The sequence below is a fragment of the Heteronotia binoei genome, chromosome 2, assembly GCF_032191835.1.
Source record: "Heteronotia binoei isolate CCM8104 ecotype False Entrance Well chromosome 2, APGP_CSIRO_Hbin_v1, whole genome shotgun sequence".
In the NCBI taxonomy this organism is placed as follows: Eukaryota; Metazoa; Chordata; class Lepidosauria; order Squamata; family Gekkonidae; genus Heteronotia; species Heteronotia binoei.
Window position 1 is genome coordinate 58,272,714 of NC_083224.1, and position 16,873 is coordinate 58,289,586.

Consider the following 16,873-nt stretch of genomic DNA (forward strand, 5'->3'; position numbering starts at 1 on the left):
AAAATGCATTGCTGAGATGACCAGAATGATACACATTAGCCATGTATCAGAGAGAAAGAAAAAACAAATCTGGGAGAAATATATACACAAAAATACAAATTCTGTTTTGGTGTTACATACAGGTATGTATGAATGCCAGAAAATACAGCAGTGGAAGCCAACCCCCCCCCACCCAAAAAACCCCCCTTAACAACCTTAGTAAAATAAGGACTGACTAAAGACTAAGAAAGGCAAAGAGAAACTCAAGTATATATTTCCTAAAGGTAATAATTACAGTTTGCACATCAAAGACTGTGTCCTATGGGGCAGCTTTTTTTAGCAGAACATGTAAGATGTGCTTTATAAAGACAGGTTTATCTTACTCCCCAATAGGGATTCAAAGTGCCTTATAATATTTTATACTTTTCCACTCCATCCTCACTAGAACCTTGCAAGGCAGGACAGGTTGACAGAATGTGATGGCCCAAGCTCACAAGCAAGTTTTCAGACAGAATGGCATTTGAACCTGGGTTTCCCAGATCACAGCCCAATGGTCTGACTACTATACCACACTGGCTTTTGCTACAAATGGCGTCATGTAGGAGTGACTCCAGAGACTCTGAACCCAGTTGAAATGAGAGCTCTCTCCCAGAAGCAGCAGTGAGACTGAGAACTCTGGGCAGAGTCTGTGCCATTCCCTTGCAGGAGGAAGGGAGTGTGGGCAGACATGAAACCGACACGGGAAATTGCCTACAAAAAGATTAAGCTTAGAGGTGCAGGTTTATTATTCTTACTGAAAATGCTAGCAGCTAAGCAGTCCCCAAAATCATTGATGGTTCTGAAGGCTACCATGGAACCAAGAGAAGAAGCAGTTGACCTGATGAGGCTCCTTTTGAGCCATAATGGAAATCCAAAAACATTACCTGACATGTAGTTTATTCTTCACTAGAATGAATACTAATGACAAAAAAGTTTAACAGAAATATGTCTTCTCAGCCTCAAGAATGAGAAAACAAAGACAGGATAAACAGGGACAAACAGTGGAATTAGCACCTCTTCTCCTGGTAATGTGATCAAATTTGGTGGAAATGCGCCAGAGGGAGGAGGCATGCTTCTAGCCTACTAGAAAGATATGGGAATCTTTTCTGAGGCTGGCCTGTGCACTCGCAGTCCCAACTGCATTGATCTAATATTTTGGCCAGGTGCCCCTTTGAGCATGGAAATCAAGAGCCCAGAAGTAATAGTGGCTTTGAAACCAAAACTACCATTCATACTCATTGCACTTCAGATGTTTACATGCAAATCTGACAAGATACAAACAACTTAATCCAAACTTGGCCTATTTCCCCAAATTGCCTGTCACCTCTGCTTGGGCATGCATTTTGATCATCTCTACACTTTACTCCCTTTGCGGATAAAAAAAAAATAAATGTTACACGCTTTCATTTTCAACAACCCCTTTTATTAAAGTGTGAACATGCTGTCCAAGAATTTTCACTCCAGGCAACCCAAAAGAACCCCAAAGATGAAGTATTTTTTTAAAGTTTCAGCCTCCACTATTTATTTGAAATCTGTTGGAGTTATAAATCCCTAGGAATGCATTTTACATTGTCTGAAATCCATCCTACCTGCTCTTGTTTGCCTGTGCTTAGGTGTTGCAAATCTGTCCCACTGTGCAACAATGATTGCTGAGATACCCAGCACACACACAATGGAGAGGTAGATAAGTCGAGGCTGCGGAGAGCAGTAGAAAGAATAATACAGCCATGGAACAAAACTCCCCATAATTAGCAGAGCTATTCCGGAATAATCCAACCTAGGAGGGGGGAAAACCAAAAGACACAGAGGATGCTGTATGAATTCCAGAACTAGAGATTAATTACACTTGCTTAAAAAAGAAACTCCAAGGCATTTTTAAAATGTATTTAGTTCTGTTATGTCACCCATCTATGAAAAATATATTCAAGGTGGTCCACAAAAAAATAAAGCAAGACGACACCATACAAGAAAGGTGTTTTCAGCAGCAGTTCCACACCTCCCATGGCAGCAAGAAACTGGGGACCATATGTGACCAGAGCCCCATCCAAGTGTCATGAACTTTAGCTACAGAAAGCTTTGTTGGTTTTATATGACTTAATTTAATTACCATTGTAAGTGGGGTCTAGTTGGTTTAAAACTTCATCTTGATGCTAGGCCCCCAAAACCTCTCTCCTTCATTTGTAGGGCTCCAAAGTATTAATGGGCGAGTGTGTCATTATCTTTTTTCCATTTATCCACATGTTCTGGTCCCAATAGGTAGCCCATCATTTTGGATTGATTTGCTCTGGACCAGCCAAGCAGGAAGAACATGCTGAGACTCACATGGGGAATGATTTTGGTAACCCCCAGGGCCAGAATAATCAAAACCCACAATTTTTTGCTCTCCAACCAAATCGGTTTCGCAAATCATACCCTGAAAACATTTGCAAAGCATAGTGGCTAAAACCAATTTCTTCTATAAAACTCTGCCCAACAGCTTTGATAGGACTTCAGTGTACTTGAAAAATCATACCTAGACAACAATTCCAGTTTAGACATTTCTTCATACCTTGTAACAAAAAGGACTTAGTGTTTTAATTAATAAGCGGTTACCTGAGAAAACAGCCTGTTGGAACAAAAGTTACATCTTGTCAAATCTTTATTATTCCAACAGACTTACTTGGAAAATGTCCGAGACACCTTTTCTGAATGACAGTAGACTGTATGAAAAAGCCAGGAAAAGCTGAGACACAGCACTGCTCCAAGGAAGAACATTCCAAACACCACCTTTTCCTGAAGAGGGGCCATGAAGTACATATTTGGCCTAAGCATGGTCAAAATTCCCAGGCAAAGAAATAACACAAAGCCTGTAATTGGGATACAGTAGACTCATTTCAGTCAAATTTGTCACAGAAATGGAAAGACTTATGTCAATTATACTAAAATGAGACCCCAGCCAAGGACTAAGCCTAGGCCCTCTGTTTCCCCCACTTCTGCAAGATGGGTGACAAATAACTGCAGATAAAATGGTGTGCATGTGTAATGCAAAAGCTTAGGAGCAACTCTGATTTGCCATGTTAGGGAAGAAGCATAAGTTCTCAACTAATTTTTTTTACAAACCAAAATCATATGTACACCAAATGGAACAGTCACTACCTACAGATTCATGTACCAATTTTGTAAATCAAAATTTGAGCTTCCAAACTAGCAAAAAGATGCATGTAATGTTCCAATACAACTCCACTTGTTCAGAATGGCATTATGATCTAGGAACTGCCATCTACAATGAATCTGCTGTTGTTTGGCTATGGGCAACCAAGAATGATAGTGCAGTTGCTACTTTATTATTTTTATAGTCTTAAGGCTATGGCCAATAAAGCTGTACCACTGAAAGAAAGAAGAATACCAAACTAGTTTATTATTCACAGAGTGTTAGTGTATTTTTACTGGGAGAATTCTTTTTTTAAAAAAACAACAAGAATCACTATGAGCTTAACAAAGCTGGAGGGCCATTACATTTTACATTATATGAAGTCCAATTAGGATACCTTATGGAGCATTCCATACAAAAACAGTATTCTGTGCAAAAAAAGAGCTTGCAGCCATTCAAATCTTCTGTTTCTATTGCTTCAAGGTAGGGAGAATTTTGTAGCAAAGCTGTTAAGTCTATTATGACGCACATTGTGCCTAGCTATGCTTAGGTATTTTTCAAGGTTCAGTTGCAGGACTTGCCCTAATCATGCCCTTGCACCCTGCTCTGTTATCCTTGCAGCCTATCCCTCTTTCAAAATATTTTAAGCAGCCTACAGAAAAGGTTACCACACTTTACCTCTGGCCAGAGTAGGTACTTTTGACATTAAACACCTAGTCTATACATTAAATGGTTTTAGGATAGGAAGAACATTTTGGCAACAAAGCTACCAACATAAACTTCTCCTGAAAATAATCACAACTCTCCACATCCCAGCACAGGAAAATAATTAGTCAGCTTTGAATGTATGTACCTGTGTCCTTGAGAAAGGCAAAAGAACCCCATACTTGAAATGACTAGAAGGCAGCAACAAGGTGGTTTGCACATTCTGCCTTCTAAAGTAGCTGGATTTTAAATTGAAGAATACAAGCCTGAACTCTCCTAGTCTTCTACCAGTAACTTTTATCAGGCCTCCTCCCTGTTTGTGTGTGTGTGTGTATGTATGTGTGTGTGTGTGTGTATATATATATATAAAAGCATATAAATATGCTGGTTTTAATGTTTGAAATGCTTTAATGTTTGCTGCCTTGGAGACTCTGAGCTGGATGAAAAGACAGCATAGAAATGTTTTAAATAAATGAACAGCCAGCTTCTCAAACTAAGTTATTCAATGCCCAGCAAAGGGTCAGATCCCAAGATGGAAAGCAAAACTCCCTACAAAATGAGGCTTTCTCAATTTCCCCCACATAGGAACAGCCCAGTGTGAACCTAAAAATGCTGCCCTCAAGGGTTCAAGGAACCTAAAGGAACACTGATGGAGCATGGTATGGGAGAGAGAATTTACAAAGATTGTCATGCAGGTAGAAAATGAGGACTGGATCTAACCCACAGTTTTCAATCAATCAATATTTATTTCAGTCAAAGACCAGAACAGCAATAAAGGAAGACAACAAGACAACTCATAAGAGTACAGTCGATGAAATCAAGGCTCTTTCAACTATTTCCTCTTACAAATTACAATGTAACAAAATTTTGCTGCTCCCTGAGTTATTGAGCGCTGTATATTTTCCAATAAAAATTTCTGAAGTACCTCAGTTCTAAAATTTATATAAAACTCCAAGGGTTTGAATTCAGATAAAAGTGGGGCAATAAGTCAATCTTTTCTCTTTAAAAGTTCACAGTGGAGAAGGATGTGCAAGACCATTTCAACTACTTTTTCTGAACAAAGACAACATCGTTTCTGCACTGGTAGATGGGAGAACCTACCAGCTAATATTGCAGATGGAAAAACGTCAAGGCGAGCCCTCGAGAAAGCCCATCTATGTCTCGCATATGTTATATTCAATAGATAAGGGGCAGGTGTATAATCTGGTCATGATTTTAATCTGGAATAATTTATGGGGAGCAGTGCTTTATCATTTTGGAGTTCAATGTCACACCAGAGCTTTTGCTTCTTTCAGGCTCCTATCAAAAAGTTCTTCTGGATTCAGCCCCATCAATCTGATTTTTTCAATAATCTTAGAAGACCAGAAAGGATAGGGGTCTGCTGCGAGAAAAAATGGTATTAGGCCCTTCGGCTTTAAGTGAACTCTTAACCAAAAGCAAATTGCAAGTTTCCATATTTTAAACTCTACTCTAGGGAGGCCAGCTTTTTGTCTTAAAATGGTATTAGAGGTGCATCTAGGGACATTAAACAATGATCTAAGAAATGTTGACTGTACAGTTTCTAAGGTTTCTACATTGCTGATTAGGATAATTTGTGACCCATAAAGTAATTGGGGGAGAGACTAGGCTTGAAATAGTTTTAAAGTCGCAGGAATAAAGCCTAGGCCATCTTGTCTGAGGAATCTGAGGACAGCATTAGCGCTCTTTTCTGCCGTGTTTGCTGAAATTATTGTATGCAATTTGAAGCTGGCATTGTGTGGAAAGGTGACACCTAAATATTGGAAAGTTTTAACCTGTTCAATAATTCACAGTTTTGATCTTTCTTCATACACTGAGATAAAGGAATTAAACAGGCCAACAGTAGGAGGCTTCTAAACCTGGAGTACCACAGCATACTTCAGTTCTTCACATTTAACAGCTACACATCATGAGGATTATGTCCAGGGGTTATTTTGCAGAAGAATAGGTGGTGGAGCTCATCCAGGGATTGTTATGCAGCTGCACATACTATTCAATGGACGAGGTGGAACTCTCAGAAAGGTTCAAGAGCTGTGCTCCTGTGAGCTCCCACTGAATCTGAGACCTGATTATGTCAATCATCCTGCTCAGCAACATTCTCTCTAAACTGTGGAGCGCTGTGAGCAAAAATTCTACTTTGTGAGCCAAAAGACCTACTAGCACTAAAGTTGTGAGTGAGCCTACACTTGACTATCACATAAATTAGTTTTGAAGATTATTACTATAACCTTGTAAAAATCTCAAAATAAATTTTAAAATTTATTTTATGAATGATTTAATTCATCCCAGAAGAGATGGACTAATCTCAACTGAGCTTGCAAGTCTATTCTAATGGTAACTGAAATGTCATTTGTATCTAAAAACCTTAAACTTAAATGTACGTATATATCTGTATCTGGCAAAACTCTAAGTGAGTGACTTGTATGTATCAGGCTGATCCATCACAATTACCAATTCATTCCAACACAGAACATGGCTCCTCAAACTAGAAAACATGACACTGTGAACATGCAAGAAAAAATAAACCAACCAAGAAAAAGCAATGCAAGCTGAAATTGTTTGTTCCAATAATCTATCATTATAAAACTTACAGTGTGCCTTTCAACACAATTGGGCTTCAGAAAAATTTGCCTCCGAGGTGCACACTTGATCCCTGGTGCCTTGGTAACTGGCAAATGACAGGGATGATATTGGAGCAAACACCCAGGCTTTGCCACCTTACTTTTAAAGCAACCAATCCACTTGAAGGACTGCTTCACTCTCCCAGTCTAAAGCCAATTTCCTTTGGAGGGCAATTTTAACTGTGCAAACACTGCCCTACATTGAGCCAAAAACCTGTGTGCCAAGGGCTAAAAATCTGTGCACCTGCACAGGCTAGCAGGAATGCTGCTACTGAGTATTGCTAATGAAAAGGGAAGGCCAGTATTTGATAGGACTATTGTACGTGGCACTATCCAGTACAGCAACTGCAGCCAACAGACACTACTTTCAGGCACCTTCTCTCTCCCTAGTTTAGTGTTATAATATACAACCTGAATTTCCATTGCAACTGTAACCATTCAATTAAAAAAGTGTATAGACAGGACTCCCTATTTCCTAATAGGCTTGTTACAGTAGTCCTGGAATCCAGCCCCAAGTCTCTTGCACACAAAAGAACAGCAAGTAATCCTTCAAGCTTGATTCACTGCCTGTCCAGTAATTACCAGAGAAGCTAAATCTGACCCACTGATTTTATTTTAGATTAACTGAAAGAAGACTGCAGGTCTTAAGAGGGATTACCTTTCTATGGCTCTGATCCTTGACAAGATTTGTTCTATATCCAGACTGTTAGATGCAAACACAAGATCTACTGACTGCATAATAGTCACCCGAAAAAAAACTGGACAGAGATTTCCGTCTACTTGCGAGAATCTCATTTATTGTTACAGGAAGCAGAGGTGTAGACAAACTGCATTCACTTTTAAAAAACACTTTTTATGCTCTTATATTTCACTCTGGAAGGACTGCAGTATAACTAGGTGTTGCTCCCTAGCAAGCAGTTTCCTGTCCCTGAGAATATATGATGAAGCATCTGATAAATATCTCAGGAGCCTGAGCCACCAGTGAAAAATAGCTAGTATTCCATGGGGAGTACACTATTTGTTCTGAATTTCGGCATGCTCAAGTCAGTCTAAAATCCGGAGTACAATGGCATTAATACTCTCAATAGTGGAGGCCAGATCATGTGATAAAAATAAAAATAATATCAAAGGTTATTGTGAAAAAGCTCCTAACATTCAGTTCCCTTCCTTGCTGTTCAGCAACGGGATCACATGAATAACAGAAGAACAAATGGCACAAAACTGTCACCTGATAAAGAAGTTTTTAAGTGGGAAGTTTGCTCACTTAATTTGCCATTCATGGCTCTCATTTAAGTCTTACTAGTCAGTTACATGCCCTGATGTGGATGGCTCTAGGTAACCTGATCTCATCAGATCTCAGAAGCTAAACAAGTTCAGCTGTAGTTAGTATTTGGATGGGAGACAACCAAAGAATACCAAGGTTGCTATGCAGAGGCAGGCAATGATGAACCCCTCTGAAGTCTCTTGCCTTGAAAACTCTTTGAGGTCGCCATAAGTCAGCTGCAACTTGACAGCACTTTCCACCACCACCAGTCAGTTACACTGTCAAAGAGATACAACTGCAGGCTCCTTGTGCTGAGATGACTATAGACACAGTGACAATAAAACAGCAGCTCAAGCTTTTAGAGACCAGGCACACAACCCCCTACAATACCCTAGTAACTCAATGTTTCAAATGTATTCTTTTTTTTAAAAAAATGTTTTATATTTAACAGGTTCTTTATCTTTATGCTGCAAGTAGCAAGAATAAAAAAGACAGAAGAAAGGATGATAGTGCTCATTGATTCACAGGAACAAACAGAATGTAAAGTGTAGGACACAGAATGTTAAACAGGGTTCCAACAACAGGTAAAGGCAAAGTGATGTATATAGTATAATACTGAAATGGTTTCATATCAGAACTTTTAAAAATCAGCAGACAAATATCTTTCACATCCAGTAACTAAAACCAGAATGGAGCTACATGTCAAAGGATATTTATGGAATTAAGAAGTGGATTCCTCTGGAAATATAAAGATAATAACCAATTATATGAGAAATACATAGAGTGCAATTAACTGGACTGGCAATTTTCAATTTTGGAGGTATCTTTCCCAATGTCAAAGCTTCCAAATTTCAGTTTACCTTTTAAAATAAGAGGTGCATCTGATTTTTTCCAATATGCTGCTATTGACTTTAATAGGTAGCCAAAGTAGCAAAATTAGCTCCAATATAATTTTGGCTATCAGGTGAGTATTCCCAACAAGAAATTTATGTCATTTTTAATGTGCTATGTTTGATTATTTATGCCATTTTTAATGTGCTGTGTCTTGCAAGCTGCTGTGAAAGTCCTGTGGTTAGACTGCAAGACATTAAATGACAGAAACAATTAATAAATACAGTAGATATGTAATCCAGTGTCAAGACTGAAAATATGTATCTGTTCTGTTGTAACACTACCTCAAAGTACTCCTAGAGCGGCAGAGCTAGAAATGATCAGAAAATCAGAATTCAGGCTCTGTACTGAAAAGTTGCGGACATCAGATGCAGCCTCTCTCCCCACAATATTATCCAATGTTCCATAAGCATTAATAATCTCCAGGTGGTGGTGATGGTGGAAAGTGTGTCAAGTCACAGAAGATTTATGGCGCTTCCATAGGGATTTCAAGGTAAGAGACATTCACAGATGGTTTGCCACTACCTAACTCTGAGTAGCAACCCTGGACCTCCCTGGTGGTTTCCCATCCAGGTACCAACCAGGGCTGACGCTGCTTATCCCCTGAGATTGGGCTAGCTGCGGTCATCCAGATCAGGACTATCTCCAGGATGAAAAAAAAAGAAGCCACCATACATATATCCTAAGTTTCCCAGCCATTCTACTGTAGCAGAAATACTTTGCCAACCACAAATATAGGAGACTCCAATTTAGAGTGAAGCCAGCCCAACAAATTCCCTGGGGTTGGGGGCTTTAAACCATTTGTGCAAAGTCCAGCCCACCTGCTAACATTATAGTCTGTTTCTCCTGAGGAAAGGTGAAAAACAGTTGGTAAAATAAAATAATTTCTAACATTAATATAGAGATTACCTAATAAGTGTGTCCAGATGTTGCCTGTCTCAGTGTGTATGCGGAAGATGCTCTTGAAGCAGGCTCTGAAAGATGGCATGGGGGGCCGATGCCCATGCAACAGGTAATCGTTATCTTTCAACCAGTCAGGCAGCACATCATAAGGAATAACTCTCCAGCGACCCTCCCAGACCTACAAACACACCAAATTGTACAAGCAACTATTTTTACTGGTTTTGATATTCCTTTGGCATTAGAGCAATCATCTGCTGGCATACCTAGGAGACTCCCAGAACTGTTATTGATTTCTCCTGTGAAATATGGTTAAGTGCTTGCTCCTTGCCCACAGGCAAATATTTTGGGAGATTTCAGGCTGGGCTTCATGGCATCTGTAGTTGGTGTAGTAGGATTTTCCATCCAAAGCTGCATGCCGACGCTATTTTACTACGTAGGAAAGTATATTAGGAGCCTGCAAGGCACGCCTGGCCACAGAAGGCTGAATGGTTCTTCAGGGGAAATAACCACCTCATTCAAACTTGCAAAACTCTACACCTCTTATAAGTTCCAATCTACTAGCATAAGGGGTTGATGTCAGGATCTCCAGTAACAAATTTTTACTCCCAAGAAACAGCACAACTGATCCAAATTTTAATGAAGTGCTAGAATTGGTATTCATGACCATACTGAAGCTGTTACATGCAGAATATCATTTGCCTGAAGGAGATGATGAGGAGAAGAGAACAAGGAGAAAGGCCCAATACAAAGTGCTAGAAGCTCTGCTAGCTCAGAGCATTAATAACCACCTCATTAATAACCAAACCACCTAAATCAATTAAGACCATGTGTGCCATTTACCTTATATACAAATTCTTCCATTTTTTCCATAGCATGATGTGCCTGCAAAGGAAGAGTCAGCACCCGCACCTCCTCCTCTTCCTCCTCTTGGGTTGCCGGACATGGTTGGTCTTGGGCCTAGAAAGAGAGACTCATTAAGCCTGAGTACAGGAGGGTGTTCTGAAGGATCTGGGAAATTAACAAACCAACATATTTCCATCTTATGTTGAACTGCATTAATTAAGTGCTTTTGTAAAGGGAAAGCTCAGACCAAGAACAGGGACTACCTCAGAAGAGAGGACAGGCATGATCAGACTTGGATATGGCACAGATTGTGGTATTTATTACTTTTTAATGATATTTCTATACCATCTTCCAACCAAATTCAAGCAGCTTCAAAAAACCCCCCATTATATCATCAATAGTCAGTAAAATCACTAGAACCATGAAATCATGCACCACCACAATGCAACACAACCAATCAACAGGGCCAGGAGAAAACACACCCACATCAAAAGCCTGACAAAACAGAAATGTTTCCACCTGAAATCTAAACTCAAAATACTAGATCCTGGATATGTATATGGGGGAAATTACTACCACAAATAGAGCACCAAGACAGAAGAGACCTCCCCCCTTCTCTGGTCACCATACTTCAGAAGGCAGAGCATACTTCTGCTGTGAATCTTAACAGCTAGGGAGCATGCAAGGTATCCTGCTTGGTGGTGGAGGCAGGGTAACTAAAAACTAAGAGTTGGCCCTATCAGCTGCCAGGTATGGGGCACTTTGGAAATCATAGGCATGTTGAACATTGGAAGAAAAGCAGGGTACGAATTAGATTTTAAGAAATGAATACAAATACACTATAGCTGAAACTTTTAAAGGAGATTATAATTTTAAAATAACCAGGCTTAAAACAAAATCTGAATTTATTATTGTAGGAACTTAAGTCTGTTTTCCTTTTTAAGGACAAAGGGTGGACAACGACTTTGTTACTGATCATGCAGCACAATTAATTCAAGTACTTATACTGCGGCTGAATACTTGGGGGTAAGGGACTAGCAAATCACAATAAGTGGCATCCACACAACCATCTAGGTGATTTCCCAGTATTTTATGCCTAGTAACCATCTGATCTTTGCAAAGGGCTCATTACCTTACCAACCTTAAAACATGGACATTTAACCTTGCATCACACTGTTCTCCTTTGTAACTATTATCAGTTTCTGGTTCAGATAATATATTTCTGCAAGCTGGAGGTAGGGAAGGGCAGTTATACGATGAATGATAAGCTAAAGAGTTATGCCATTAAAGGTTACTGGAACTGATAAGCTAAAGCTAAAAGGAACATCAGAAAAAAACACTGTCTATTATTGATTCCAACTAGCACCTGTCTGGAGTTGGGAGGACAATGTTCTCAAAATAAGCAGGTATTTATTTATGAATTGTTACTCCTCTTCCCAATGGAACTTTAAACTGCATTTTTGTCCATTTAAGTTAACAGGAAAAAAGAGTACTCTGTCTCCACACAATGTCACAGGCTGTGGAATAACAATAAGAAATTTGTAGAGTATTCTGAGGCTGTATGAAGGTTCTACTCAGTTTTAAATCAGTGTGTTCTTACAGCAATCAATTAGTATGCATTTTTATTTATGAAGTCTCTTTAAGATAGAGTGATCTAAATCAATTTATACTGCCTTATACTGTTTAGGGAGTCCTGAAGCTAGTTAGACGTTAAATTATTTCAGCACTGGTAAAATATATTCCCAGTAACTTCCTTCAATCAGCAATTTAGGTGCTGCATGAAGAAGACGAAAAAGAAGAACAAAAAAAGAAAAAGAAGGAGACAGAAGAAATAAAGAAGGAAGGAAGGAAGGAAGGAAGGAAGGAAGGAAGGAAGGAAGGAAGGAAGGAAGGAAGGAAGGAAGGAAGGAAGGAAGGAAGGAAGGAAGGAAGGAAGGAAGAAGAAAAAGGAAGAAGAATTGCAGATTTATAACCTGCCCTTCTCTCTGAATCAGAGACCACAACCAGATTTGGTCAATCAGCTGAAATTGGTGAAAGCGCTACAAGCAAGAATTGTATTTCCATCTCCAAAAGGCCTAACACATTCAAGATGCAAACCTACATTATCAAAGGTAACAGACCAAGGTCTCAGTCCCAGGTTGTCTACACTGTTGATCAACAGCATCTTAGTTTTATGTACAGTGAGTCCAGTTCATTAGTCCTCACTAGGGGCATGCAATTTTTTTTCCTCAGTATTTTTTTGGTCTGGGTGTATGGGTCCTGGAAAAAATTCAGGATTCCCAGGAAAAAGAAACTGGATCCCAACGCCAATAAAGTATTCAGATCCAGGATTTTTTTTGGAAATTCCAATTTTTTTCTGGTCCAATAGACCAGAACCAAAAAATACCTAGCAAAAAAAGCAGTAGCAAAGGTGCAAAAAACAGCTGAGAGGTGGATCAGCTGGAGCTCTTTTTGGCAATCCCTTTAAATTGGACTGCCCCCCCCCAAGAGCCTGCAAAGCAGCTGATTCTGCAGGGAGAACTCTTCCCGTGGACTCAGCTGGGGCTCTCTTGGGTATTTTGAACTGCCCCTGGGAGCCCCAGCTGAGCCATGGGGAGAGTTCTCATCACAAGACTGGCTGCTTTGTAGGCTCTTTTGGGCAGTCCGGTTTAAAGCAAACTGTCCAAGAGACCTTCAGATTCTTTGCAGGCTCTTTTGGGCAGCCTGGTTTAAGCTGTACTGCCAAAAGAGTCCCAGCTAAGTCATGGGAAGAATTCTCCCCATGAGATCAGCTGCTTTGCAGGTTCTTTTGGGCAGTCCAATTTAAAACCAACTGCTCAAAAGAGCCCCAGCTGAGGGGTGGGGGGAAGAGTAGTCCTCCATTCTCCAGTAGTTTTGCAGGCTGTCTTCTGTAGTCACTTTAAACACCCCGTTTTAAAGGGACTGTAGGTAATTCCTGAATATACCCAGGATTTTTTTTTAAAAAAATTTCTAGTTCTCCCAAAAATCCCAGATATATTTGGGATGCCAAAATATACTCAAAAATACTTATAAGGAGCTTTTCAGGTATATTTTTGGATCGGGTAGATCTAAATGCACACTCCTAGTCTTCACCCATCCCATTGCCACTTCCAGACATCTACTGGTGTGTTGTAATGGTCAACATGTCAGCCTAGGTTCTGGAAGGTCCGGGTTCAAAACTCTACTCTACCATGAAGTTCACTCAGTGCCTTTGGGCTAGTCACTTTCCCTCAGCCTAACCTACCTCACAGATTTCTTGTGAGGATAAATGGAGTGAGGCAGAAGAACATACACCACCCTGAGCTCTTTGGAGGAAGAATGAGATCAAAATACACAATATAAGTACATATAATAAGTATTTAGAACATCTACCAGAATAACTGAAAAGGAAAAAAAATTAAGTCTCATTGGCATACTGGTGACATTTAAAACCTCCTGACAATCTCTTCTTAATTTCAAGAAAATGTTAAATGAAAGACCCTCCACAGCAAGACTACCAGGGGACAAGCAACTGTCTCTCAGCACCCTTCTAAGATAGGTCTGCTAGATTAGTGGTGTCGAATATATGGCCTGTGGGCTGGAAGCGGCCATCCTAGGCTGTTATCTGGTCAGCAAGCAACTTGTGCGAGGGAGGGAAGGCGGAAGATTACTAGGTAGGTGAGCAGGCATTTTAAAGGTCTCTGATTGTGAAAATAAACAGCTAGCGAGCATGTAAAAAGCCCCAAAGGCCTTCACTGAAATTCATGGTATGAAAGGAAAGAGAGACACAGAAGAGAAACAGCACATGGGGCAAAAGTTTGTTCAAGTAAATGAAAAATTTATTTCTTCCATTTGCCTCACCACAAGCAGTCCCAAGTTCTTAAGGGAAGAGTGCACACATCGCATGAACAAATCCTGCTCTTCTCCAAATAAGCCCTCCAAGGGAGAACACTCACATATTCAGCAAGGGGCAGAGTGGCAGCTACTTGCTATGCTCATGTGTTCATGGAGAAGTGAAGGGTGGAGGGAAAGCAGGAAGGGTGCCAAAATGGGACATAAAGAGGAGGAACCTCATAGGTGAAAGAACTACAGCTTCTTCCCTATTCCATCTGAGGTGCTTCATGAAAGAAAAAAAACCTTGCAGGGGCCCAAATAAAGCCTCCTAAAGTAATCAATGTGACAAATACACAAAAAGAACCATATATGACCTGATGCATTCTGGCCCACAAGAGCCTTCTTCAAAGGTCAAATAGTACAGAATACAACATAGTCCCTGTTATACTTGTAAGGCAGTAAACAACTGAAATAGGACCAAAAGTGGCAAAAAAAGTCTGCCGTGAAAACATAGTGATGCAACGTCACCCCAGAATCGGAAATGACTGGTGCTTGCGCAGGGGACTACCTTTACCTTTTTAATTTAATATTCTTACTTCTAATCTGGAATTGAATGACACAGACAGAAAAAAATGGGGGGGGGGGCACAAATCTATCTGGCTACATGGATGGGATCTTTCATCCCATCTCATCAAAGAAGTTTAGAGTTGCACAGCTCCTGCCCACTTGAGAATCTTTTTTTTGTTTTAAGGCCAAATAAGTTCATTAGCACTTATGGAGGGCTTTGTCAGAAGAGATCTCATGACAACCTCCTTCAAGACAGTCAAGAGTCTGGACAACCCCTTCCCTCAAAGAAGTGTTACCTAGCTCCAGGGCCCACTCTTCCCACAGTGAGCGGTAATGAACCAAGGTGAGCAAAGATCAAGGAAGGTGAGAAATTTTATTTGCAAAATGTCCTGCAGATGAATGGTAGTGGGGCAATTTATCAACACTGTGGACTCAGATGAAAGAGACCTCTTACAACTCTCCAAGGTTCCATTTGACAACTTTGTACAGATGCAATAATGATGAAAAATTACTTATACTTTGTGGTCTCTGGTGTAAAAGAGTTCCCATCCAGTGCTTCCTTCCTGCTGTCTTTGTCCAAGAGGAAACTAAGTGCATTAGAGAGGGCTTCTTTTTCCTCCCCCAGCTCCCACCTTTCGTGCCTTTCTTCAGTTGCCATCACTACCCAAGCTTTGCCCCTTCTCCCCCACCTGTGGTTGGAGTCACAGATAGATGCTAGGTGCATGCGTACATGAGTATTTACTTCACACACACTCCCTGGTCAGCTAACCATCTGCAGAGCTTCTGGTCTATGAATGAAATGAGCAGTCATGTGCCCTGGATGAGATTCTTTGACCTCAACCTGAGATCTTTAAAAGGAAAATATTTTTATTAACCAAAATACAATACCACGTCACTAGAGCACAAGGACATTAGAAAACCGTATTAGCACACTACAGAGTATTACAGAACTAAGAAAAAGACCTAAAACATATGAAGCACTGCCTTGGCATTCCATTTCCAAAAACGGATAGAAGCCTGCTGTAACTTTGAAAAAGAGAGGATGGTCAAACAGACTTCACTCCTTTGCTCCCTGTTCCCCAGACCTTGGCTTATGTAATTCTGACAGGGTGTCCAGATCTTTTGACTTTTCCTGTCCTGGGGGGTGGGGGTGTCACTTCAACCTATTATGAAACTGGGAGTGGATCTCCAAAGTATTTCTTTTCTCCAACCAAAGCAAGGAGAATGTCCCCAAAAACAACTCAGGACATCCAAACAGCCATCTATCTTGCACCTTTCCGGCAGCTGAGTAAACAGTTTTCTTCACCCTGCCTATTTGTCTCCTTAAAGGAAACAGAGTTACTAGTTGAGGACACAAAGCAACTCTGAGCTGCTTAATAAAATACAGAAGAAAATATACCCCAAAGCAAGAGAGGTTTTCACTCAGCAACTGGTCCATATCATATCAAATAGCACTAGTTTGATACACTGAGCCTTGCAGTATTGCACAGATGAAAACCTAAGGAGCTGATACAGCATCCCCAAGACAGCCTTGCATGTACAGTAATGAATGAACAGCTAGATCATTTTTTAAAAAGCCAATGGAGAGCTTTCCCCAAGTTATTCTAAGCAATCCAAAATAATAAAGCAGTTTACCATTATCAAAAGCTGCTGAGAGGCCCAGCAGGAAAGGAAACTCCTTCAGTGACTGCCCGCACATGCAGCTTTACAGTCAAATGCCAACACTGCAGTAATCCCTGATTTGCTGGAATTCAGAGCAAGGATTAAACCATAGGCTTTTCTCCTTCTTAGGACTAAGAGGACGCCCAAATTGGCAACTTGATTTCCCACCCTGGCTGGAACCCAGGAAACAAATTAGGAGGCAGCCAAAGAAAGAAAGAAAGGACAGGCCTCCTTTTCATCATCTATTTGCTTCCTTAACAGTGCAGACTTTGTGTTTCTCATTTCAAAGCTCTACACTTTCAGCATATGGGAGAAAACAAACTAGTCCTCAACTGCAAGGAGAAGTGGTACTACTAGAAAAAAACATTTCTAGGTAGTTCTACAAGTTAGTTTACAGAGCAGGAATGTGACAGACGTGCAACATAATGAAACAAACAA

The 16,873-nt window shown here is 40.3% G+C and overlaps 1 protein-coding gene across 5 annotated transcripts in view; it reads right to left on the bottom strand.

The window, feature by feature from the left end:
• The window catches only part of ADIPOR1 (adiponectin receptor 1), a 51,848-nt gene that overhangs the window by 3,902 nt on the left and 31,073 nt on the right, over positions 1 to 16,873 (bottom strand). For all 5 annotated transcript variants that reach the window (XM_060231084.1, XM_060231087.1, XM_060231085.1 and 2 more), the window contains 4 exons: positions 10,391 to 10,507; positions 9,557 to 9,728; positions 2,678 to 2,864; positions 1,608 to 1,795 (listed from right to left, as the gene is read on the bottom strand). In XM_060231084.1, coding sequence (XP_060087067.1) covers positions 1,608 to 1,795; positions 2,678 to 2,864; positions 9,557 to 9,728; positions 10,391 to 10,507 — 664 coding nt within the window. The remainder of the gene's footprint in view (positions 1 to 1,607; positions 1,796 to 2,677; positions 2,865 to 9,556; positions 9,729 to 10,390; positions 10,508 to 16,873) is intronic.